The sequence below is a fragment of the Vanacampus margaritifer genome, chromosome 20 (genome assembly GCF_051991255.1).
Source record: "Vanacampus margaritifer isolate UIUO_Vmar chromosome 20, RoL_Vmar_1.0, whole genome shotgun sequence".
NCBI lineage: Eukaryota > Metazoa > Chordata > Actinopteri > Syngnathiformes > Syngnathidae > Vanacampus > Vanacampus margaritifer.
The window spans coordinates 15,375,351-15,401,836 of NC_135451.1; the positions used below are offsets into that span (position 1 = coordinate 15,375,351).

General features: G+C 43.2%; 3 protein-coding genes across 4 annotated transcripts in view; 1 reads left to right on the top strand and 2 right to left on the bottom strand.

The window, feature by feature from the left end:
- The window catches only part of rreb1a (ras responsive element binding protein 1a), a 30,157-nt gene extending 25,247 nt beyond the window's left edge, over positions 1 to 4,910 (bottom strand). Inside the window, exon 1 of the mRNA XM_077555072.1 lies at positions 4,703 to 4,910. The gene's annotated coding sequence lies outside the window, so the exon portion shown is untranslated. The remainder of the gene's footprint in view (positions 1 to 4,702) is intronic.
- Positions 4,911 to 5,347: 437 nt separating this feature from the next.
- Positions 5,348 to 26,014, top strand: nrn1a (neuritin 1a). 2 transcript variants are annotated; one of them, XM_077555080.1, is made up of 5 exons: positions 5,348 to 5,536; positions 6,914 to 6,991; positions 19,603 to 19,873; positions 22,678 to 22,825; positions 24,069 to 26,014. In XM_077555080.1, exons 3-5 carry the CDS (start codon positions 19,657 to 19,659, stop codon positions 24,304 to 24,306), a joined length of 603 nt encoding a protein of 200 aa, XP_077411206.1. In that variant the 5' UTR covers positions 5,348 to 5,536; positions 6,914 to 6,991; positions 19,603 to 19,656; the 3' UTR covers positions 24,307 to 26,014. The 2 variants fall into 2 exon arrangements, with proteins under 2 accessions (XP_077411206.1, XP_077411205.1); XM_077555079.1 differs by having other exon boundaries at positions 5,440 to 5,593.
- LOC144040687 (coagulation factor XIII A chain-like) lies at positions 11,197 to 17,092 on the bottom strand. Its single transcript, XM_077555081.1, has 16 exons — positions 17,055 to 17,092; positions 16,687 to 16,978; positions 16,309 to 16,557; positions 16,111 to 16,229; positions 15,940 to 16,047; positions 15,621 to 15,795; positions 15,230 to 15,368; positions 14,713 to 14,816; positions 14,408 to 14,496; positions 14,169 to 14,322; positions 13,985 to 14,097; positions 13,560 to 13,731; positions 12,531 to 12,685; positions 12,326 to 12,462; positions 12,147 to 12,252; positions 11,197 to 11,977 (listed from the first exon to the last, which is right to left on the bottom strand). The coding sequence occupies exons 1-16, from the start codon at positions 17,082 to 17,084 to the stop codon at positions 11,915 to 11,917; spliced, it is 2,205 nt and encodes a 734-aa protein (XP_077411207.1). The 5' UTR covers positions 17,085 to 17,092; the 3' UTR covers positions 11,197 to 11,914.
- Positions 26,015 to 26,486: the final 472 nt, after the last annotated feature.

Sequence of the window (26,486 nt, forward strand, 5' to 3'; positions counted from 1 at the left end):
CTCGCCCGCTCGGGGGGGATGGCGGGGTGGGATGAAACCTAATCTTATCTAAAAAAAGGCGGCTCTATAAATAGTGTCATGCGCACAACGAGACACCAGCGGCGGCTCGCATCGACAGGGCTTTCCTACGTTTGTTTGTCAGCAGATTGCAAAGAAGACCAGCAAAAGTAGACAAAGAGCTTGTCGGGGCACTCCCGTGACTCAAAGTGGATCAATGCGCGCGTGTGTGTGTGTGTGTGTGTAACATGAGGTTAATGTGGAGACAGTGAGCGTCTCAGAGGGACCATGAAAGCTTTTAATTAGCTGCTTGACTTTAGTCCCCACTGACATACGCATCCCACTGAAACTCTATTAACACACACGTACACACAAACACACACAGAGCAGTGTAACAAATAATTGACTGGAAGTGTTTTAAATCCACACTACAAGAGGGGCCAGTGCATCATTGTTACATCATTTAGTCGAACTTCAAATTGCTGTTGTTGCTGTTGAACGTTTGAATTGTTGGACGACTTTTCAGGATTGCAATTAGAGGTGTAATAATTAATCAACTTATTGACATCTAATCGACCGAAACCGTTAAAATGTCCTCTGAAAATCCCTTTGCAGTGATTAGGGAGTCAGGAAGCGTTGGCAATCATTCATCATTCCCGACTCCCAAATCACAAGATCAGGATTTTTAGACTATGTAGTTCACTAAAACGTTTTTCACTCAATCATTTAAAAACCTTGCATAACTCAAAATTGTCCAAATCCTTGGGCTTTTCAGCCTCTCAACATCAGTCCTCCGTGAAAAACATTTGCAAATATTAGCTTTTACTTGAGAAACATTTTTGTGTGTGCAGATTTTCTGGTGGGTGTTATAATGGACCAAGCCAGGAACTCAATCAAATAATAAAGTCAATAAAATTTTCAGGAATGTCAATTTTAAATGATGTCCTGTTTTTGACTAGAGGGATGAAATGTGATTAATCAAAAAATACTAATTGTGTGATTAAATTATTATTAAACTTATTGTTAGCATTCCTCTGTGGAGTTAGCATGTTCTTCATTATAGTTTGAATGTGAGCGCGAGCCACAGTCCAGGGTGTACCTTGCCTCTCACCCACAATCAGCTTTGATAAGCACTACAGAAAATGGATGGATGCATGTTTAAGCGTGTGTGGAGGGACGCGGTGTAAACAAAACTTTGTCATCACTTCTGATAGCATCTCGTCATTCCGATTGAATATTTCCCTTGCTAGACGACTGGCAAGGATTATGTCAACGTAACGCAATCGTCAAAAGCAGAGTTTCTTTTCAAATGAAGCGCCAGCAGCCACTGTGGTCGCGTCAACATCGCCGGAGGCCTGTGCGTGCGTGTGCGCTCACAATGCAGGAGGAGGAGGCGGCGGCGCACAAGACGCTCTTTGTGCCCGACGCATGTTGGACGACATGATGGCGAGGCCCGCCTCTCGGCCAGTCAGGAGGGAGCATCCTCCGGTTGCCGTGGCGCCCAGGAATTCCCAGCGCTTTGATGTTTTGATTGGCGCTCCTCCCTCCCACACGTGCGCATGTGAAAAGAGCCGAAGTGCGCACGCACACACATATGCACGCACACACGACAGTGGACGGGTCAGTTAGACAGCGAGAGGCGGAGATGCGCGTCTGCCTGCGGCGGAACGCAACTGCGTGGACTTTCTTCACTGGGAAGCTAACATGTTAGCATCAGTGGTCTAGAAACATCTCAATGTGTTGTAGTATCAGACCGTCACTGGAATGCTAACATGTTAGCATCTAGAAGATTTCTAGACGCATCTCAACATCTATTTGCATCAGTGGATGACTTCTAGAAAACTTGTAACAGGTTTTGGCATCAGTGGGTGACTTTTTTTCACTTGACTGCTAACATGTTAGAATCAGCAGAGGAATTCTACTAGCTTCTAAATGTGTATTAACATCAGGAGCTAACTTCTAGAAGTCTCTTAACATGTTTTAATATCAGTAGAAGACTTTTAAAATGTTAAGTACTTCTGGAAGGTTTTTAACATTGTTGGCATCAGCATCAGCATTCTTCACTGGGATGCTAACATGCTAGCATCAGTACAAAAATTCTAGATACATCTATATTTATATTAACTTCTACATCTTTCTGAACTTATTTTAACATCAGTTCAAAAAGTTTTTAAAATGTGTGTTAGCCTCAGTGAACAACTGCTGGAAGCATCTCAAATTAATTAACATTAACATGAAAGTTTAAATGTGTGATTCTGTCAATAGAAGACTTCTGAGATTTTTTTGACATTTGTGAAAGATTTTACTGTATTCACTGGAATGCTAACATGCTAGCACTAGTGGAAGAATCCTAGAAGCATCTCAACATGTTTTAGCATCAGTGGATGACCACTCTAAACTTTTTAACACATGTTGAGTCAGTGGAAGAATTTTAGAAGCGTCTCTATCTGTATTAACAACAGTGGATGACTTATAGACACTTTTCACGTGTTAGCATCAGCACAAGGCTTCCAGGGTTTTTAAATACATATTAGCATAAGTGGAACATTTAGCAGTATCTCGACATGTTTCAGCATCACTGGATGACTTTCACTGGAATGCTAATCATGTCAGCATTAGCGGAAGCACGAGCAAGATTCTAGGAGCATCTCAATGTGTAGTACATCAGTGGATGATTTCTAGACTTTTTAAACAAGTTTTAGCATCATGGAATAACTCTAAACATGAATTAATATAAGTAGAAGACTTCTAAATGTGTTTTTTCTTCTGTAACATCTTTAACACCAGTGGATGACTTAACGCAGGTTCGTGACACGGTTTGACATCAGTTGAAGAACTCTAGACGCATCTACCATAGCTAAAAGACTTCCAAGGTCATTAACATGCGTTAACATCTTCGGGAAACTTCTGCATGGTTCTCAATGTGGTTTTAGAAGGCCTTTAACCTGTTTTGGCATTAATTGCACACTTTTACTTGTGTTAGCATCCATAAAAAAATAAAAAATAAAATTATGAAAGGGTTTGTAACAGTTCTTATGACTACTGGATGACAGTCTACCTCTGTATTAGTTTGTATCCTCACTTTAAGACAATCACCATTTGCGGTGACAATTAGTGACTATTATATGTTGTTATCTGGTGTCATCTGTTATTTTAAACATCCTTTTTGTTATCATTTGACCTCTATGTCACTGTTTTCTTCATCATCACATTCTGCAGGCACCGCACAAGCACACAAACAAATCTCACAGAGGTCCATCCAACAAAACTTAATTACACAACTTTTACGGTTGCTCAACGTGACGTCACGTTGTGCCACAAGCATCATGTCGGTGTCGTGTACTAGCAAGTTAAGTCCAAAGTTACCGAAGGCAGTCGCAAAAGTCCTCCTCGACTTCTAGCAGCTGTCAATCATTGACTCAAGCAGATAAGACACGGCGGTGACGTCATGACGCCTCACACACGGCCAGCATCCTCCTCCGCGCATAGCTAAGCTAAGCGGCTAACGAGCTAGCCGCGGTTAAGATGCTTTAAAGAGTGACGTGCACGCGCATCAACGTGGAAAGTCAACGAGGAGGCTGTGCGCGTGCAGTGTATGAGATGGTTGGGGGACGCGGAGGGGGGAAGGGGAGGATGCAACAGGCGTCACGTTAACGGAGACGCTAAAAAAGTGTCGGAAAGGCGTCAAAAAAGTGAGCAAAGCTCTACAAAAGCGACGTTTTCCGCCCCTAACGGCGACATTCGACGGCTGGCCGTCGCGTCGACGAATTTTACACGATAACGAAGCTCACTTTCTTGATAAATTTGTCTGGGCAAGGTCACAGCAGCACTGTGCCGCTAGCAGCTGTTAGCTACGATGAGACCGGAAGCAGAGCCCGAGTCCCTCCAAATTACAACAGATGAGCAGGGGGAGAAAGTAGTTTAATATACATATTTTGTTCTTGGAAAAACTATTAAGTGGTTTACGTCTTTACGTTAAGTAACTAACGTGCACTTGTAATCATATTGGTGGTGTTACGGAATGATGTACGGCAAAAGTAAGCGTCCATCGTCACATCACACATGGAAGTCAAACGACGTAAGCCGAGCCGCCATTAATAGTTACATCCTTGCTATGAGGAAGCAGGATACGTCAAATACGATTCAAGGTCCCGCAACAATCACCCGACCCACGATTCGAGCGTTTCTCCAGAACCGAATTCAATAGATGGCTTTACTTTGAAAGCGCCCGCAGGAAGCCAGCGCTCTGCTTGCCGCTGGCCTGACGGTGGCGTCTGCTAGCTTTACACATGGCCACTAACTAACTGACTGGCGAACAGCGAGGCTCCGACCAAAGTGCACCCGAGATATGGATGCTCGCCTCCGGCAGCCAGCACACTTTGACCCCACCCGTAGCGCCCTCCCCGCGGCTAAAAACTCCCAACGACGACTCCTCGGGCACAAAGTTTGTCCCGAGAGTACAAAAACGCTCGAATGAGCTTCAAAGTGCGGCGAAGGAAGGAGGAAGGGAGCCAGCCGCGCTGAATTCCACCGCTTGGATGCGCATCAAACTAGGAAGCAACGCGGGGAGGGAGCAAAAGTGCTCGCTCGCCATCTTAAAGTTGACTTAGCACACGGTAACAAGTCAACAAGCAGCCAACAAGTCACAAATAACACACCCGTCGAACACCAAGCGCCCCGAAAAAACAACAACATCAACACTTACGGTGAACTTTGTTGGGGTTGGGCTGCTTGCGCCGAGACATCGTGGCGACCGAGGATGACGATGAGAAGGATGACGATGATGAGGATGAAGATGAAGGCAGTGACGGCGGAGAGGCTGCAAAGTTGATCCGAAGAGGAGACGAATCAAAATGGCGTTTCCGAAGGGATGTGCAAACTTGGACAAACTTTACTCCGGCTTCTCCTCCTCCTCCTCCCTCCCTCCCTCCCCCTCCTCTTCCTCCCCTCCTCTTCCTCCCTCTCTCTCTTCTCTCTCTCTGTCTCTCTCTCTCGTCTCTCGCAAGTCACTCGAGTCCAAAAAACTCGAAGAAGAAGGAGAAGCTTGTTGTGTGTTCGAGTCGTCGGCCTCTCCTCCTCCTCCGTGTTGTGTTTCTAAAGCCGCGCACTAAAGCCCATCACGTGTTGTGTGTTCAACTGTTCATGAGTGTGTGTGTGTGCGTGTGTGTATGTCTCCAAGGGGACGTGGCCATCAAGCATCTCTGTGCACGCGCACGCGCCCGCCCGCGGAAGGCTTCTTCCTCCTTTGCGCGCACGCGCAGCCAAGCAACTTCTTTGAAACTTTGTCGTTTGACGAGTCGACTCTCATCAAACACCTCCGCCCCCACCCCCGTGCCTCACCCCCTCCCTGTCTGGTTTCTTCGTCCAGTAACTTTTGCTGCGGTGCCCAAACGAGCGCAGCATCCGAAGAAGGCAAAATATCGCGATACTTTGTGCGAGAGGATGTGGACGAGGAGGATGCTAACGCTAAGGCCTAGCTTGGCTTAGCTGGTAGCTTCAAACTACACAGCTTCTCCCGTTTGGCAAATTTTGCACACCTGTGAGTAATTTAAATCAACATTCAGTTGAAGAATGTTGATTATTTAAGCACTGAGGGGTGAGTTGTACTCATGAATGTAGAAAAAACAACTGTATTTGTGTGTGTTGATAATGTAAGAAGTTAAGCAAGTTCAATATTTAGACATTAAACCCATAATATCAAATGTTTGTTCTCTGACACAGCATAAGATCAAGATGATTTGACTATTTGTGTGGCCCATCATGCTTTCTTATTGAGTCACTGTTGTCACTTAGTCATTCTTTGTTCGTAATTAACTTGTCTAACTTGATATAGTCCTCAAAGAAGACAACTTTGTGTTTTGAGATTGTAACAAGCAAAAAAGTTGAACTAGAAGATATTTAACTTACTGTATAATTTCAGTGTTTCTCAATACAAGCATGTAATATCCCAAAACAAGAGGACTTGACTTAGTGTGCCCCATCATACATCTTTATTGACTCAATATTTTTTGTTTAATGTGTGTGATAAACCTGACTGAGGCGTACTCCGGTCCACACATAAAGATAATTAGGCAGTTATTCTTGTTCTTTATTACTTTCTTCTGAGATTGTCCTATAAAATCATCATGTCGTCTGAGATGTCTTAAGAGTGCATTTGCCCTCATAATCGGGCCCAAAACGGGTCGGACCAACAATCTTAAATATTGTCGTGTTGATTATATCAGACTACAAATCTTAATGTGTGTTGGAAAATACAACGACCCCTGAGTGGTCACTAGTGTTGTTCCGATACCGATACTGGTATCGGCAGAGGCCCCGATACTGCATTAAAACAGTGGTATCGGTATCGGTGAGTACTTACAAGTACCATGCCGATGCCATTAATTCTGACACTAATATAGGACTTTGGATGCAGCATCTTGTGTCTTGCTCATGCACGACATTTACTGATGTGTGACATGTTCACTGCATGCCGAGCTAAGATATCCTATTGGCCCTTGAATGCTCTGAACCAATGGCAGGACAGCTTTTTCATGTTGAGAAAAAAAACCCGTAGGTATCGGTATGGTATCGCATCGGCCGATACTGCAAAGCTGGGTATCGGTATCGGGGGCTAAAAAACGGTATCAGAACAACACTAGTGGTAACTCTGTGAATTGTGATCAAAACGTTCTTTATATATAGCTGCTGTGACGGATAAACAATCTCAGTAAGAAGATTTTAAAAATTCTTCCGTGTGTACGGGGCCTAACCTGAACCAGTAGTAAGTCGTAGCATCATGTAAAGTGCACTTCCCATCGTGGCCACTCGGGCGGAACTCTTGAGTAAACTGCAGCGTGCGTGTTTGTGATACAAATATCTGAGGGCTAAATTTAAACGTCTTCCGTTGCTGTGCTCCTTCCCACATTCCCTCCAGGCCTCCATCACCCACCAGGCCTCCTCCCCTAAAACCCGGCTCCTTCTGCTGACGACGATGATGACAATGATGATGAATGTAGGTAGAACTTGTCAAAGTTTGTTTAAGGCTGTGTTCAAAATCACTCTCGATGATATAGTTGTCTGATATAGCGAGTTAGGCATTTAGTAGTGATGTGAGTAGGGGTTATAACCTTTTTAGTGCCACAGTGTATATCCCATAATGCATCTTGAAAAGTAGTGAACAACGATGGCCACGAGAAAATCAAATACAGTGAAGGAAATGGTGGCCAATCAAACAATTGGAATCTTTTATTTACCCAGAAAATAGAAACCCATTGAGAGTGAGGTTTCTTTTTTAAGGGTGATCAGGCCAAGACAGCAGAGGCAGATGGATGTTAAGTGCTTTGTTTGGATTCCTTTGATCAAATCCACTCAGTTGAAACAATTTATTGTGGAAGGTCCATCAGCTGACATTAGTTATGCTGCAAATAACTCAACAAATGCTTAAAGTGTTGATTTTTTTTTTTAAGAAAATGTTGTTGTTTTTTAAATTGCACCTCCACCTGTGTAGTGTTCCAAAACTCTCTTATGTAAAAATATCTATATACAGAAGGATTTTTTCGGTCGACTACATCCAACTCCTGATGTAGTAATGAAGGGAGTCTTGAATGAATGAATGATTTCAAACTGACTCTCGAACATGAAAGGCGTGGTGGCATGCAGTTGTTAAGCTGCTTGACTGTGATGAGGCCATTGTCGTGACCTTTGATACCGTTTGACGTCGTTAATCTCATCACTTTGCTTTTCTATGCTAACCGCTCCACTGAGAGGCAAACGCACACCCGCACCAGGTTACATGATTCCTCCGTCACAAAAACAAGAAAAGATGTCAATCAAGAGACTTGACTGAACTGTCTTTAAAAACAAATTTACAATCTTATGTTGACTAGGACTGAGCTATAATATAACCCTAAACTCATTTTGGTCATTATTTCTATTCTATTTCTCTTTTTATTTTTTTCATTTTTTGTGGTTAATTGCTTTCCTTGGTCTGAAAAGTCCTGAAGTTTTCAAACCGTCAGTGCTTTTTCAGCTGCTGTCTGTGTGCAGCCATGTTGTTTGTGTAAGCAGTGCGCATCAGTGAGAATGCGCTTTTAACTGTGAAAGCCACGAAAAACCAAAAAGAAAACCAACCTGACAAATGAACTCCAAAAAATCCATCAGACGTAAGACTTGCTCAAACTTCTCAGGCCTGACTAGCTGGAATGCTGACGCTGAGCAAGGCCAGTAAAGTTTGATCATGTTGAGTCGGGATTCCCCCCCAATCCCGCGACCCCCACCGCCGTGAGGCCTCTGGAACAACAAGGTGAAGTCGTGGAAGCATCTGGGAAGGAGTGGCCGGGACACAAAGTTGCGTCTTGGGCAGCACAAAGTGTGTGATGTTATTTATTGGCCGGTCGCCATGGAGATGTTGCCGAGGAGCCAAGCATCGGCCACAATGGCCTGGATTCATCCATTCACATCATGGCCAGGATGGAGGAGCTTGAGGCTGTTGGGAATTGCTCCCCAGCCACCTTGATGTTGAAGGGCCCCAAATTTCCAGTTTTTAATGTTGGGGGGAAAAAATGTCAGCTACGGAATTTCTTCTGTTTATTGAATGGGACAAACAGTCAACACACAAATACAAAATGGAAGCACTCACACAAGGAGCATGCATGCACACAGTTGTGTGTAGGGTAATAATTGTAATTGGGCCCCTCTAAAAAGTGAGGTGTGGGGCCGAGTCTGATGCAGGGGAAGCTCTCAGTGAAGTAACTGCCCCAAGCGCATCCAAGAGGAAGTGCCAAATGATGGCCAAAATGATTATCACTGTTATCAATATTTATTCCTGTTTATTAATGACAATTATTCAAATACCACTTCATTATTCATTCTGGCTCCCTTTTGATTGTCAGAGAACTACAGTATCTCTAGGTCCCCTATCAGGGTTGTAACTGTTTGGAATTTTAATTTTTTTATTTCATCTTGTTTTGCCTTTTTTTTTTTGTAATTCAGTTAGTTATAATTAGTTTTTAGAGTGAGTTTGTTAGTTTTTGATAGTTTTCTTTTTAATGCTTAATTTTTGTTAGTTTTTATTAGTTTTAGTATTAGTTTTAGTTTTTCATATATACTGTATATGGAGTAGTGCGTACAATTTTTATTTATTTTTTTTAAGTCTGAGTAGGTTATAGTGTAATAAAGTAAACTACAATTCCAATTCCAAGACCAGTTTTTAACCTTCATTCTACTGTATACCAAACAAATTATTTAAAAATCAACCCCTGAAAATTAATTTATGAAATTTATTGACAAAGGTGAAAACAAAGGACAATTTTTTTTGCTATAATTACTCTTAGTTTTATGAAAATAAAATGCAGTTTTGGTTAGTTATCCATTTTTAAAAGCATTCTTGTTTTTATTTTATTTTGTGAACAATATTTAAAAACAAAAACAAAAAAAACATTTTTTAGCTATTTTGACCATACCCACTCTTAAGTCCACCATAAAAAGTTACCTAAAATATGGAACTAAAAGACATTGCCCACCCCCGCCCCTCCTCCTCGGCCTCCATTGGAGCGCGGGGGTCACATGACAGCGACACCTGTTGGCAGCATCGGGATGACGAGCGCGAGCGAACTTGCGCCTCACGAAAAACATCTCCAGCTGCGCCACGCCAGCAGAGCGAGAAGATGCAGCGAGCGAGCTTGTGAGGAGGAGGAGGGGCTTGCAAAACCGGTTTCCAGTAGTGACGGATGATTTGCAGCTAACAGTTGTGTGCCTGCCAGGCCAGCCAACTCTTGTGTTCTCCTTAAAGAAACAGTACGTGACAAGCGTGTCTTCACTTTCACCCCAGCTGCCCATAAAATGGAACCTTTGCTCCGTTCCGCTTGTTAGGAGTGGGAGAATGATTACGTATATTACTACTTGAGAGGACTCCAACTCGGATGTGCACTATGTATAGTGACACTGGCAGCCGCTAGGGGGCGTTGTTTTACACTCTAAAGTGACTTCTCATCCATCAGTCAGTTTCAGTGTACTTATAGACAAATAATGGATTGGTCACCAGTCAGACAAACATGTTACTGGTCGCCAGGCAATGTTGGAGTCAATATAGACAAACAAGTCACTAGTCCATGTCAGAGCACATATAGAGACAAACAGTGGACTGGTCGTAGAGACAACCAATCAGGGATAGGGCAAGATAGACAAGCAACTTAAGCAAGTATTCCTATCTACAGTCTCCTCTCCAGTGAGGCATGCTAACGTGAGAAGAAACATGCTAACTCCACACAGGATGGCCATCGCTCAGATTTGAACCCAAAACCTCAGAACTGTGAGGCATACATGCGGACTATTAGGACTACATAGACGTGCAGCAACCACACATCCGTCTTAACTCAGTTTGCCACGCAAGTGTGTGTACATGCGTCCCATCAGCGCGCTATCTGGATCAACCGGTTTTGTGATGCTGGTGCATTAGTTACTGTTGTTATGACAACCGCTAACCTGCCTGCCCTGGGGTCTGGGAGGCAGGTGGGTGGGGCTGACTTTGTGGGGGGAAGAAAGTTTTTAGTCTTCAATGGTGAGAGAAGTGAGAATAACTGACTTTCTTCTAAATAATACATCTCTCATGAACAAAACAACACTATCTTTGCTTTGTTTGGTTTGTATAAAAACTAGCGCAAACACACACACATGCAAACACTGGCGAAGAGTTGACTGTTGTGCTCTCTAGTGGTGAAAGCATGACCTGCACAATGCAATGTGTTGATAAGTGGTACATATTGTATTTGTATAAACATGATGTCGGGCCCAATCTGAATCAACGGATTAATCAATCACAAAATAGTCCCTTTTCTGGAGACCCCAAAACGGTATGTTTGTTCAACCATTAGCAATATTTTTTAAATATTTTTTTATGTATATTATTGTTTTTTTTTTCAATATTTAATATTTATAATATTTGTCATTGCTGTAACGTACTAAAGCACAATATTGTGTTTTTTTTTTTGTATGAGCTCATATTTTTTACAATAATATGAACTTTTTTTGTATCGCCAACTTCCCCACAATATCGTGATAAATATCGTATCGTGACCTTCATATCGTGTTAATATCGTATCGTTATGTTTGGATATCGTTACAGCCCTAATTTTGACTGAACAATAATAATGGCAATATAAAAATAATAATAGTAGTAATAATGACACTTGGAGACAATGTGGGTGCCTTTGACTTTGCTTTATTGTTAGTAAATGAGCAGGAAATGCATTAGAGCAAATAGTTGAAAAGAGAAACAATCACTTGGTTTAGCAACGTGACGCGATCTCGGCGCCATCTTTGTGGAATTTGAAAGGCCTCTGAAAATCCTTTGTAACAAATCCATTCCGCAGGAAACAATGACTTTTCTCATCAATTATGTTCCATTTATGTCGAGTTTTTAAGGCAAGTGACGACGCAGTTTGAAATTTTCACACTCATTTTGATGCTTGACTGGGTGAGGTTCTCATCATTTCGGCTCTTGTGAGTCTTTTGGTGGATATTTTTGAAGTGAAACTTGTCAGCCAATCAGAGAAGGCCTTCACCGAGTAGACGATGAAAAGAAATGGTCAAGGATATGTGTAGACAAATAATCTCGTTGGACTGTTTTGTACCAATTTTGAAAGTGTTTTTGGACCAGATTTTCTGTTGGTGAGTTCACACAAAACCCTCCCCCAAAAAGAAAAAAACTCAAATTCTCCTCAACCATCTCGGATTTCTAAAAATGTTGCTGTATTGTATTCGGGTCTTGTCACATTGCTACTTTGACTTAAAAAAAAAAAAAAAAAACATTTAAGTGATCATTCTAAAATCATAATGTATTTCTTGATGATGTATGATTGATGATTGTGAGAGTGAATCATTGGAGGCGTGTGATCCACGTGAGAAGCAAATGTCGACCAGGTCGTCTGCGCTCACTTCAGTCTGAGGCATCTTCATCTTCGATCATGTCTTCAACTATGAAGTCAACCTTTCCCCAAATCTGCAAGAGAGACAAAATGCGGATGTTGAGGCAAGTAGGGGGAAAAACAAAGCAAACTGCAAAACTAATATATGAATAACGCCATTGATGTTTGAATTTCTAAAAGTGAAAGGGAAGAATAAGAATTCTTATTTTTAAAGTGAAATTATTATTATTATTTTTTTTTTACCTCGCACAGATTGGCGCAGGACATCACGGCCACCAGGGTGCGCTTTCCCTTTATTTGCGGAATGAAGGTCTCCTTCCAGTGAAAGGAACCTTGAGGTTGGAGGATGCTGAAACACACACAAACACACACATGAAGACGCCGGCGCGCCACCACATCAGCACGGAAGCGGACGTGCATACTTGTAGAAGCGTGCCCTGTTGCTCATGACTCGGGGGCCCTCTATGGCCAAGGAGACGTTGTAGATGGGGAAGGTGAAGGTGTTGACGAAGGAGACGGTGACAAACATATCCTGTCCAACCGCTTGAAGGCCGCTCACCTGTGGGGGCGCAACACCGCATTAGCATCACCTGGACGTACCGCGGCGTATCTTGTAATGTGCGTTACCTTGAGCTGGAGTTTGGGGGCCTCCAGGTAGACCACCTTCATGGCGCTCAGGTACGTGAACTCACCGCTACCGCCCAGCGTAAAGCACAGGAAGCGCTGGAAGCCCAAGTTCTTCAGGTATTCCTGAGCCTTGGTCTTCAGCACCAAACGCTCAGCTGGAAGCGGTAACAATTTTGAACGAGCTTGACCATGGTTGCTCAGTAAACGTTGTGCCGTGAGAGATTATCCATGGGACGTAATCCAGTTTCACTCAATTGGGCCGAAAAGTATTATTTTCTTCCACTCGATATCAGAAGATACACAATTTGCCTGGTCTAGCGTCTTTTTGGGGATTTTTTGTTTTAAAGGGGAAGTCAACACCCCAAAAATTATTGACGATAATATGTTCTATACAGCCCTACTAGTCTAAATATAGTATTCTGGTTAATATTGTATTAATGGAATATGAGTTAACTAGCAAAATTCAGCCATTTTTAGCCGGCAGCCATTTTGCCACTTGGTGTTGAGTGAAAAGGACATCACAGTTGCTCAGGTCTCAGGTAACCACCAATCACATCTCAGCTTCAGAAAACAGGTGAGCTGTGATTGGTTATTGCCTGAGCCCTGAACAACTGTGATGTCATCTTCAGTCGACAGCAAGTGGCAAAATGGCCGCCACCTGAGATGGATAAAAACGACTGGATTATGCTGCATAAGTCATATTCCACAAATGTAATTTTAATCAGAATGTCATATGAGAGATCTAGTGAGATCAAATAACATTTTTTTGTCAAGATTTTTTTTAACATATACAGTGGATTCTGAATTTCTTGGCCCAGAACCTTTTTGATAAATTCCGAAACTGAAATTCAAACTCGTATAGCACAGCAGAGCTCTAAAATTCTAAACGAACATTTGAAAATAATTGCCCAATTTGACCAGTAGCCAGTGCAAGTCAGATCAAGTTGGGGAAGGTCACATGATCCCAACACACGTAGCAAACCTCGGATGATTGGAGATGGACCCTTTCCCTCCCCCCTGGTGACTCACTCATATTGGGTTGCATGGTGACCTCGATGGGCTCCGATTTGAAGCGGTTGGACAGCACGCCCGTGTAGAACACGACGGCGCACGTCACCAGCGCTTTGACCGTTTGGACCGTGTCGGTGTTGTTCTTGAGCTCCACCACCAGGTCCACGTCCTTGCCCAGATCCACATGAGCCTGCGGACATCATCGGGACAGAGATCAAGTCACCTTAAAGGGGAACTCAACCCTAGATGTCAAAAGTCTTGCCTTCTTATCTAAGATCTTGGGGTGCTTTTTAGCGAGTGCCAACAGGCTTTTACGTCTAAAACAATCTACTCGCCAGCAAAAGTAAACATATGAAGAGATGAAGACACATGACTGGGTCACAGGAAGCTCTAATATGAAGACTCAAGGACACGTATTATGACACGCGGAGGCACAAGGACACCTGTTCAGTGAAGAGTGTGCAGGTGATCGGAAAATCTGCGGCTGTTTCTGGGTCATCTCTCTCCAAACCGAAGCCTTGGGCAGTCAGCATGGCCTTGCTCTCATCAGGACTCCCTACACACGCACACACATGTATTTGAGTGGAGCCTGGGAGGTGGCCCGGGTCGGAATTGGGGCGTGGTCACCTTCGGGGTACTTGTACGTGTGTGTGACGTCGTCTGCGTCGTCCACCAGGATGTGCTTGGTGAAAAGTCCCCTTCCCACCAGCCTCTTGTCCACGTATGTGGAGATCACGTTGCCATATTTGTCCTGCGTCAAGTAGTGGACGTCACTGTTCACCTGTGGGGGGTGGGGGGGGGGTGCACACAATGACGTTAATCGCCGGAAGACACGGGAAGAGGTGCGGCCAGACTTGGCGGCTGACCTCTGCGAAAATGAAGGCAGCGTCGTAGGAGTAGCCCACCAGACCCTCCTTAATGGCCACCACCGAAGCTGGGCCGCAGCGGTAGAGACCTGCACAAGTGGGAGGACGTCACAAGGAACTTTCAGGTTTTAGCATTCCACTGTAAATGGCAAACTATCTTGAAAGTGCAGATTTTTAAATGTGAAAGTCAAGGCGACCAATGACTATCAATTCAAAACAAAGTCCTACATAAGTGGACTGGAGTCAAGTCTGTGACATGTGACTGGAGTGACGGTCCCTCTAACCCCATGCGCACCCCCACATACCGCCACTGGTCTCCTGGGGTGTGGCGTCCACCACCTGCCAGCCGCTCAGTCGGGCTGGCAGGTCACTGCGCTTTATGAAGACCTCGTTCCAGCAGTGGTAGTTCCTGTATGGATGGACCGTACCATTGACAACACCTTGAGCGTCAGGGTCATAGACACGTACTGTATACGTAGACAGCATTTTGAGTGGGATGGCATTCCTGCCATCATGTCAGCCATATTGTGTGTGGCAGCCGTGCCCTGTAAACTCATGCCGGACAATCGAATGAGCTTCACAAAGCCACAAAACCAAAAGTATACAAACCCTTTGTTTGTTATTATTATTACTGTCATGTAAAATACAGAAATATTCATGTTAAATTTGTCTACTCTATAACAACTATATCCAGAAAAGTAGATGTAGTCATGTGGGTTTTCTGAGTAAATTACCAAAAACTTTATCGGAGTTGTTACAATTTGTTTATACGATGGTCAGCCCAGGAAGTGTGGGTGAGTTTGTGCATGTGCGCGGACCCACCAGATGGAGTCATGCGTGTTGCGCTCGTCCGCCGATCCGTCGGCCTTAAAGATGAGTTCGATTTTCAGGTTGCGGTTGTTGTCGTGAGCGGAGTTGAAGTTGGAGATGACTCTGGCTGGGATGCCCAGGCAGCGCAGGACTGTCGGAGGAACAATTCTAGTCATTGCCACAGTGAGCGTTACCGTGGCGACAGATGGTAGGAAAGTTGACTGTGGTTGAGCTCTTGACTGAATGAGATCACGGAGACTTATACAGCGGAAAAACAGGGACAAAAGCAACATGAAAATTGTCTCTACCAGAGCCTTTTTTTCCCACCAGTTATACTGTATGTACTGTGTGTACATGAGTTAGGAGTGTGAGTACGTTTGCACCCACTAGAGGGAGCACTTACAGGTGTTAAAGACTCCGGCAAACACCCAGCACTGGCCATAGCGCACGGACCTGCCCGTGTTAGCATATTGCAGCAGGATGTTCGTGCTTCCCGCCCACAGGGTTGGTGGCGTGCCCCCAGAAAAGTTCTCGCTCCAATTACCCACCAGGACGCCTTCTTCATCCTGGGAGTTAATCTGCAAAAGGGAATATCGAGAGACCAGACATGTCGTACAGTATGATTTTGGAGAGGGTAAGAAAGAGCAGAAGACTGGCAATACAGAACCGGCTTGAAAACATGTCTTCCTGGTTGCATAGCAAGAGCTGCGGTCTTGGCTCACCAAGGCTGAACCTTTCCGGACCATGCTGATGGGGTCACCGCGGTTCTTGATGGGCATGCGGCATGCGTCCAGGATGTAAATGCACGCATCCAAGATGCCGCGGTCAAACTGCGAAAGATATGCCGGATGTCATTTGTTAGCATGTGACCGTTAGCTGGCGCATGAACACACCTGCCCATAGGCCCAGTCGCGACTCAGCAGAGTCTCCCGGGAGCCCATGTAGATGGCACCGGTTTCGTTGAGAACATACTCCTGCCGTCCTGGTTCATCCGGATAATACACGGCATCATCTGCAGACCGTCGAAAGGAAACGTCAATGTTCTGAGGAAGGAAGACGTGGCAAACATTCGGTGCAGTGTGCTCGCCCACCTCTATTCCAGCAGTTGAAGAGGATGTAACAGTCGGTGGACGGACGCCTCTGTGTGCGCTGCACGCCCCTTCGGGTCACCACGGCAATGTACATACGGAACTTCCCCACGACGGTGTTGGCTTGCGGTGTGATTCCCAACAGCAGCCACGAGCCCTGGGAGTCTACGATCCGACCAGCCCAGCGACCCCTGTGGCGCGTGCCGAAAGTCACGTACTCCAAGGTGCGCTTTCTGATCGTGGGCTTCGAACCTGAGGATGGAGGAACATTTCCAAATTTAAACCGGCAAGACTCATCAAGTCATGTCCAAATCCTAGAATGGCGACTAAAGTCTGACCGGAGTCAAGTGACGTGACTGGAGCGGTCGGCGTGAAACTTACCAATCAGGAACTCCAGCCGGAACTTGTCCCTTGGGGTGACAGGCCGGGTAAAAGTGACGTGCAGGACAAACTCTTGTCCCCGGCGGACCACCAGGTTGTCGGTGTTGTAGGCTTGGGTTCGGTGCTTGGGCATGTTGACGTTCTTGCACATGTCCACCTTCTCCACGCTCAGCAGCGTACTTCCCCGACTTCGTGGGTCAACCTCATCGTCCGATTCTTCCTCTTCCTCGTCTTGGAAAGCTTCGAATAATGGAAAATCGTCTTCGTCGGCCCCCAGGTTGCTCGTGGACGGCTGCGGTCACATTTGGCCTTTGTCTTATTGTGTGCCAAGATGAGCTCAACCATCGCAAATTGTGCCTCACACTCACCGCCTCGTTGTAGCGCCCCGTTGTGTCCATGATGGCCAAAGATGGAAGATGCAAAGACGATTGCAAACTAACAAACAAACACACGATCAAAAAGGGGCACCGTGTGTGACATTTGGGACAAAACAGTCATAAGCAAATAAAAGCCCAAAGTGTTTGCGCGTCTTACCTGTGTGAAGGAGGCGCGGTTGTGACGATGACATGTTGAAGCCTCTTTATAGGCAAGTGACTTCCTGTGTGTCGCGCATCAGGGGGCAGCAAGGACTTCCTTCTTTCCAAAATAAAAGTCTCACTTCCTCTGACCTTGAGCATCTTGCGCGGAGGTCATCATGACACGCCGCTGCCAACGAGGTTGAGTGAGCAACTTCCTGTTTTGTGGGACGATCATGCGTGCCCATAACAAGTACGAAGAAGGATGTTGATCAGGGTGGTGCGGTGGAAAAGTGTTTAGCTCATTGCTCTGGTGTTGTGGGTTCGAATCTGGCCTCTGGAATTCCTGTGTGTAATAAGCATATTGTACCCAGAGTATGCTAACGTTTTAGCTTTTTAGCTTCATCGAAGACCAACAAATTATACACTGGCATGATTGCTTGTTTCTTTGTGATTGATTGGCAGTGGATAGAAAAAGTCTACACACCCTATTCAAATGTGGGCTTTTTGCAGTATCAAATTATGAGACCAAGATAAATCATCTAAAAAAAAAAAACACTATTAATGTAACCTGTAAAACTCCATAGATTATTTTTTATCTTTTTGAGAGGGGAAAACATCTGAAATGTTATTTTGCACAAGTGTGCACACCCTCTTCTAAGTGGGCATGTGGCTGTGCTCTGTATCAACCAAATCACATTCAAGCTTATGTTAAATGGCAGCCACTGCACACCGGCCACCATTTCAAAAATAACCGCAAAGTTTAGATGTTCTAGTAGGCTTTCCTGACATTCACCTTGTCTCAGCCTGTGATTGAGGCTTGTATCGCAACAGGAGGATGTAAGTGCATCTCAGTAGTGACCGTATTCGGGAATAATTCAACGCGAAAGTCAGCAACATCAACAAGCCAAGTAACTTCAGGCCCTTGTCATTTTCCACATTTTGTCACCTTAGAAGTGAAAATACATTCCTTCTTTTGTGTTGGTCTTGCAAATGAAATGCTTGTAGTGACACAAAATGTCGAAAATCTTAAGAGCTACGATTACGTTGCCAAAAAACTTTACAAGGATTAGCAGCAATTTATGATGATCAATCATTCTTTTTCACCATGATGAAGATGCAAAAAATCTCAATAGCTTTTGAAAAAAAAGTGATGAGCCAAGAGTTCAACTTGACTGAAGAAAGTGGATGAAGGAAGTGGAAGGTCACCACAAACGGATAAAAGCAGAATCAACTTTTGGATGCACGGTCAGCACAAAAACATTCACGCACACACACACACACACACACCATGATGAAGATGAGAAAATTCTTTCATGATAAAATGAAAAATATGAATTAAGGACAGCAATCACAGTGATTATTCTTGCTATTATTATGGAATTTGTGACCTGTCGAACCTTTGGAAAGTTTGCCCTCCACAAACTGGCAAGTCTTACAAATGGATGTCAAGCAAAAAACACTCAAGAAAGGGAAAATATCATCTCGAACTTACAAAAATTCATGAAATGTATCATTTGTTTATCGAAAGTCAGGCCAAAAACAAAACATACCAGAAGTCAAAGGTCAAAGCACATTGAGGTCAGAGGTTAAATAAATGCTGGTGGAACATTTGACTAAGTCAGCGTCCAGCTAATACGCTTATTTTTAGATTCTTCAACTCTGCCTTTGCTTCTTCCTCTAGCGCCACTAGAGGACGCCAGAGACCCTCTTTAAAGTGTACACACACACACAGAGGCCTCGGAAGGCTTCAGCTATGACGTCATAGTTTTGCCTGTCAATGTCAATAATAATCATATTAATTGACAGTATACGCACGTCATACACCACATATATCTAAAGTACAGCATACATATATACAATATGTATATTAATGGATACGTAGATATTTTAACATAATTCATAATGCATTTTTGTAAAAAAAAAAAAAAATAATAATTGGGAAAACATTTGTCTTCACACACTCATGCTAGTGTATGCTGTAGAATAAATCATATGGGCATAGAAATTTCATTTTTTATTTCATATTGTAAAGTCATAGAACACAGTTTAAAAAAACCTAATTTTGTCTGTTAAAAAATGAAATGTCAGTGTCATAAAAATATTAACAGTACGTAATGACAATGATGACGTTACACTCCCTCGTTGCGATGATGAAAAAATAATAATTCTGCTGATTTTCCCAAATACTTTTTTTTTTTTGCTTTGCTTGTAGATGTTGATTTCTTTATTGTCAATAGTAATCATAAAGAGAAGAGGGATTGCACCAGGGGGGGGAAAAAGGAATCTAGAATCGACTTTATTTGAGAGTGTTGCGCATGATGAAACGTGGTAATATGACGTCAGCGGGCGCACGTTGTCGTCATGACTCATGACGTTCAAATCACTTTTTTCACTGCAGGTCAGATTGTGTTGCAAAGAAAGAAAAAGTGAATGAAAGAGATCTCCAGTGACGATGAGGAGGAGGACGAAGAAGAAGAAGAGGAGGAGTCCCGCTCTCTCTTTTCCCGCCACGGAGGAGGAGGAGCGTGTGGGTGCTGGCGTGCGTGCGTGTGACTTTGCGGGGAATGCGCGCCTCCTCTGCGGCGTCAGTCCGTGCGTGCGAGCGTGCGTGCGTGCGCGTCCACCGAGGATGGCGGGAAGCCTCGCGCTCGTGCTGGCGCTTCACTTTGGTGAGTTGGAACCCACAAAACCACCATTTTTGAAACTATCATCATTATCATGATCATAATTTAAAGACGGTTATTGTGTTTGAGATTATTTTCAGATGGTCACCTTTTAGTCACACATGACTAGTGGTGGAAAGTGCACGAGACAATTTCATTGTTTTTTTCCCCATGGGGGGGGGAAAAAAAGAAGAAAATTGTTTATTTCATGTCATGTCATGATTTCATTAGATTTTTGACACGTGACACTACTACAGTGTAGGTGTGCGTGTGTGTGTGTGTGTGTGTGCGTGTGTGTGTGTGTGTGTGTGTGTGTGTGTGTGTGTGTGTGTGTGCTTTAATGTAACTGTGTGCGCGCCGACGAGGGGGATCCCCACCCCCTTCACATCTTCCTCACCCTCTTTTTCATTTTCCTCCTTGTGCACTTTATTTGTGGAAAAGTGGCATTTTGCTCGTGACACTATAATGCACTTTTGTGTGCGTGTGTGTGTGTGTTAGATTGTGCGCTCAGCGCCGAGGCCGCGTTTAGTTGTAGTAATAATAATAATAATAATAATAATAATAGTAATCGTATATGGTTACGTTGTGTTGTTATGTGAAGAAAAAAATAGAAGGAAGAAAACGAAATACGGCACAAAGATGATGTCATTTTGTAGCCGTGCACGCGCCTTCCCGCAGAATGCGGGTGCTCGGCCCGGGCGGGCTCCGTCTAATATGTGGACTGCGCCACGATAATGATTTTTTTTTTCCATCCTTCCTATGAATGTTGTTGTTGTAATTGTTGCATAAGCGCGATGAGTGTGGAGGTGTGCGCGTGCGTACGAAAGACAGAGCACGCTCTTTTTCTTTGCAACGCTCGTGAGCGCGCGCTCCTATCGAGAGCATCCCTTCGTGTTGGGAGGATTTTTATTGTCTCATTATTATAATCATAATTATTGCCGAGTTAAAATGGCCTTCCTTATTATTACCATATCAACCAAGTGTATTTAATAAAGTCAGCATTATTATTGTCATTGGTGTTGTGAATTATAATTATTATTATTATTATGATTACTCGTTCTTAAAACATTGATTGCATTTGACAGACTTTACGTGGCTCGGATTTTGTTGCAATGAAACGAAATCAGTCACACGTGCGATATGGGAAACACGTCCTCTTTCTTCGTGTGTGTGTGTGTGTGTGTGTGTGTGGGGGGGGGGGGGGGTTAGGACGTGCGTGTGGTGGGTGTGTCGCACGCACCACGCTGCTTTTCTGCACTGCAGGAAAAGTACAGTTAAAGGTACGAACGAGCGAAAAGACATACAAGACGTGCACTCAAAGAAAAAGTGATGGAAAAACGGCGTGGCAAATACAACAATCATCAATTCAAAATGGAAAAACGAAACAAAAAACCATATAACCTTTTCAAACTTGTGCTGTGTTAAAACAAAATAGATTGGATTTTTTTGTGGGAATGAAACCAAAATTTAAAATATATATATATATATGTATATAAATATATAAATATTCACGATGCAGCCTGACGTAACGTGACGTCATCGGCTCCTCATCATTTAATCATTCTTGTAGGAGAAAACCATCTAAAATAACATATTTTAAAATTTCTGTTAAAAATGAACCAAATGGGGAGCAAATATCACCTTCAAGCGTTTTCATTTTACTAAGATTGAGCTTGACAAACACTTCAGATCATCACCATTATTTCAGGTGAGATGGGTCCGACCAAAACAGTCCAATACATGACGTCAGGAAAGCGGCCCAAATTGAGATGGAACCACAAATGCGAGCCTTATAAAACGACCTCCTCCACATCAAATTGAAGGCAGCATTTCCGAGTTGGTCAAGTTGCGTGAAATGTACGTGAGCGGAAGTGCTGCCTTGTGTTTGAGCTGACGTCTTACACGTGACCTCCTCCAGGGGATTTCTTGCGTCTCTCTCTACGTCATCGATAGCGTCTCCATCATCTTCATCGCTGACATGACAGCAGTAAACTTGGGCTGCCTGCAAATAACGATTATTTTAATAATTCATCCATCTGTCGATTTTTTTTCCCCCCATTAATTGATGAATCGGATAAAAATATATTTTTATTTCTATCCCTTTATTAAAACAGAACATTATTTCAAAGTGACACTTTGAAAAATGCAAAAACACGAATGGATTCACTTCCTGGTTTGTTCCAAACCGTCCGTCAGGAAATCGACAAAAATTTTGATGATCAAAGTCTCAAAGTAAAAGCTGAGGTTTGTAAATGCCACGTTTTGGGGAAAAGAAAGAAAGAAAAGATAATTAGTCTGCTTTCATGGAGAGCAGCAGAAACCAATTATTGAGGATTTGGACAACTGGAAGTCAAACAAAGTCCCTAAACGATTATCAAAAATAGTCATCATTTCATAATGGATTAGTTGTTGATCAACTAACTAATTGTTGGATTCCTAAACTTAACCTTCATCAAGATATTTGTCATGTGAACTGTAAAAGCATACGACAGCAACACTGAGTAATGAAATCTTACTTTGCTTGAATACCTCCACTTATACAAAGAATATCAACATTTTAAAATAACAAAAGACAAATACCGAAGGAAAAAGAACATAGCAACTTAAAAATAATGACAATTAAAAAAAAAAAAAAAAAAAAGACTGTGTTGTAATAGTGTAGTTAGTGCCAAAAGAAAATAAGAAAAAATAAGAAGTATTGCACAGTGTAAACGTTAAAGTAAACAGGATTTTTTTTTTGTAAAAAATAAATAAAAGGTGAAATGTTGATTGCCTGAAATGTAGTTTAACGTTGTTGTGTTTTGGGTCAGTGTGGCTGCTGCAGTCGATGCTGGTAAGCTCCGCCCACTGTGACGCGGTCTTCAAAGGCTTTTCCGACTGTCTGCTACAGCTGGGAGACAACATGGCCAACTACCCCTCCGACCTCGACGACCAGCAGAACCTGCACAAGATCTGCACGTACGACGCGCACACACACACAAACACACTAGTTTCAAAATGGTAGCTAGATTAATCAGATTACAAAATATTTTTAACAGGTTGGAAAATGCATAGATGTCAATTGATGCAAATTGCATGAGAACATGCAGTCAGAAAAAAAGTAAAAAAAAAAAAATACAAATTAAAAAAGATGTTAGCAAGAAATGTGTTATTTTTGAGGGGAAAAAAAAGCAAACACAAAATCTCACTGCTTTCGTGAAAAATGCTCAGCGGGTGAAAGTTACAATTTCAAGTTCAGCAAGTTTGGTGGCGGTTGCATCTTTAATGTTAACATTGTATTCAAAATTAACATTTTATGAAAACCATCTGGGTTTTTTATTTTTTTTTACTAACACAGCAGCATAATAATTAAAGCAAACATGGACATTTTGTGAAATGAAAAATATGTTTTCAGTTCACAGCATTTCATTTTACACAACAAACATATTAGTATTTTATCAATACATTTGAGCTTTTTTTTATGGGAGCGCGTTAGCATTTTAGCAACACGTACAAGTTAGCATTTTATTCAAATAAAAACTTATTTGTTAGCGTCTCACTCACCCTTGATGTTACGTTTGTTTACTCAAGGCAACTAGACATCAGTAGCAATGCGGCTAATTGGCCGTGGAGATAAGCCCCGCCCCCTGCTGCTTCAAAGGCCAAATGTTTGTCGTGTGGGCGGAGTTTGGTGTCGTCCGCCACACTTAAGCACACTTTCATGAGGGCAGCACGCCCACTCCAGATGGCACGCATGCATTCATGCACACGCACGCACACACACGCCGATTGAATTGAGTGACAGCTTTATCACAGCAGGGAGGGGGCGTGGCAGGCGGGACTGGTTAACACGCCTCACACGCACACACCCACATGCTGATTGTTAGCATGAACACGCCTGGGTCAAAGGGCATATTATGGGTGCGCCGCATGAACGCTTCATTGGTCACTTGGTGGCTTGTGGGCGGAGCTACAACCCCAATGAGCAGAGAATATAGAATATAGAATCAATTTGCGCTCTTCAGCAAAAAAAAATTCCCTTTCTTAAAAATGTACAATTTTATTGTTGTAAGATTATGACTTCACAAATGCGACGTTACCTTATACAACTTAATTCTTGCAATATTCTGACTTTTGAAAAAGTTTTGAGAACCTACAGCTATATTCTATATGTAACTTTTTTTTTGTTCTTGTTCCCGCCGCCCCCATCCCGTCCTGACAGCTACTGGGACGACTTCCACTCGTGCGCCAGCACGGCGTTGTCCGACTGCCAAGAAGGCGCCAACGACCTTTGGGAGAAACTCAAGAAGGAATCTCGCAGTCTGGATTTTCGCGGGAGTTTGTTTGAACTTTGCGCCGGGGGAAACGGCGCCGCCACGAGATGGGGCGCGGCCAGCGGCCTTGGTGGCGCGCTCCTGGCGGCGCTGCCCGCCCTGCTGACCTGGCTGCTGGCACTTTAAGAGACACCCACAAAAAAAAAAGAAAGAAAACAACAACAACAACAACCACCACAAAAGGAGGAAACCACAGAAGGGCGGGCACGGGCTTGTGTTTGCCCTCGACTTTGCCTTGCAGACGCTTCGTCCAATCACACGCCCACCATGACGCTTTGACGCCACTTTGATGAGACTTTGAGGACACACCAGAGGACTTTCTAAAAACGTCAACACCGGTCGAGTGGGTGTGGAGCGGGCGGAACATTCCGGTCCCGAACGCGAGCGTCACGCCAAAATGTTACCCTGCAATATGACTTGCAAGGCTAATACTTTTAGCGGCTAGCTTGCTAACTTGCGAGCTAGCTTTTTTTTGTTCTCTTTTTGGCTGTGTTGGGAATCCCTCCATAGTACTGCCCACACTATGTCAAAATGTGATTAGGGAATATAATTGTCTATTTGTTTTTAAATATGTTAGCATTTTAACATTTTAGTGTTTTAACGTTTAAGCATTTGAGCGTAATAACGATTTAGTATTTTAACGTTTTGCATTTCAATGTTAGGTTAGCCCTAGTTCCAAGGTTTCAGCCCCCAGTCAAGTATTAGGAACGCAGTCGTCTACAGTCCAAATACATTTTCAGCGGCCATTCGTTGATTCCCAACACAGCCAAAGTTTGTTTACGGCGCAAACAGGAAGTGAGTGTTGTTGACTTGCATGATGTCACTTTCTCACCCTTTTTAGGACATGAGCACAAACGTCGGCTTAGCGTTACACGCCACCTAGCATAGCGCTGCAAATCCAAGCCTTTGCGCTAACGTGAGCCAATGCTAACCCAAGTTAAGTTGCGTCAATGAAAGTCTTTGTTGAGAAACGTTTTCTAAATGAAACGTAAGTTAGGCGTACACCAGATGATTTTTGAGCAGCTAACGGTAATTAGCTGGAGTGTTGACGCTAGAAAGTAAACTTTTAGCCCAACTTTTGTCATACGTCAGCTGACAGTATTTGGCTAATGGCCATTTTGTGCTGTAAAAGCAGCGTTTTAATGTTTAGCGATTTAACGTTTCAGTTTTTTGTTTCAACGTTTTAGTTTTTTAAGGTTTTAGTTAACATTTTAGTTTTTTACGTTTTAGTGTTTTAACGTTTTAGGTTTGAACATTTTAGGTTTGACCATGTTAGCGTTTTAACGTTTAGTGTTGAGCGCCCAGCGCGCTTGCTTCCAGGTTAGCTAACATTTAGCAAAGACTTTGTGACCAGAGGAATGAAGGTTATTTTGTGCTGGTTTCCTGAAATGTTTGACAAGTTGTTTTTTTTGTACGTGAGTAGAAAGGTTAGCGTTAACGTTGTTGTGTTTGTGAACTCGGCAAAAAATAGAAAAAGAAAACAAAAGAGCAATACCACAATGACATCACGGCCAGTGTAGCTCCAATCAAACAATCAATAACCATTCATCAATAAATCAAGACTGTTGTGTTACAATAAATAACAAGTAATAAGATTTAATAATAATAATAATTACATGTTCATGTCTCCGTTCATTTCTGTTTGTTTGCTCGCAACTTTTACAAATCATTCCAAAAACCATCAAAAGAATTTACAAGGATTTATGATGTACTTTAGAGAAAATATTCCTAAGAAAAAAAGATTTATCATAGAAACTTTATTCCACTTTTATTGAACATATAGAAATATCTGAAAATGATTTAGTGCAAAAATAAAACTACTGTTTGAAAGGAAGTCTGTGACGTCACTGTCTTTTTGATGTCCACAACAGGCGCACACGCTCAGTCAGTATATTGATGGCTGAAAAGGAAGAGGAGGAGGATGAAGACGAGGACTCAGCTGCACAAACATGAAAAGTATATTGGTGTGTGGTCAGTTCATTTTTTCTGACGAGTCGCGCGGGTGCGCTGGCGCCGACCCCAGCTGACACCCTGAACTGGTCGCCAGCTAATCGCACAGACACAGACAAATAAGGTCGGACATTTTCAGCGGCGTCAATTAAGGTTGCATGCAAACGCCACACCGGAAGAACGCAGCCCGGATTCGAACCTACGACCTCTGAAATGTGAGGAGGTTGTCTTTTAGGCCTGCCTCAAAAGCCCCCCCTCCCCCAAGGATTAGGTTAGGGTAGCAAATCGGCCCACATTTATTATTATTTTTACATGAAATAATCCCACTAGAAATGTTTCCCATGCATGAAAAAGAA

Coding starts and splice junctions, on each gene's coding strand:
- LOC144040687 (XM_077555081.1), bottom strand. CDS start 17,084: ATGGACACAACGGGGCGCTACAACGAGGCG. Junction 15,796..15,939: donor TCCGGAAAGGTTCAGCCTTG/GTGAGCCAAGAC, acceptor TCCCTTTTGCAG/ATTAACTCCCAGGATGAAGA. Junction 15,369..15,620: donor TGCCGGAGTCTTTAACACCT/GTAAGTGCTCCC, acceptor TTCCTCCGACAG/TCCTGCGCTGCCTGGGCATC.
- nrn1a (XM_077555080.1), top strand. CDS start 19,657: ATGAGGAGGAGGACGAAGAAGAAGAAGAGGAGGAGTCCCGCTCTCTCT. Junction 19,874..22,677: donor CGTGCTGGCGCTTCACTTTG/GTGAGTTGGAAC, acceptor GTTTTGGGTCAG/TGTGGCTGCTGCAGTCGATG. Junction 22,826..24,068: donor AACCTGCACAAGATCTGCAC/GTACGACGCGCA, acceptor CCGTCCTGACAG/CTACTGGGACGACTTCCACT.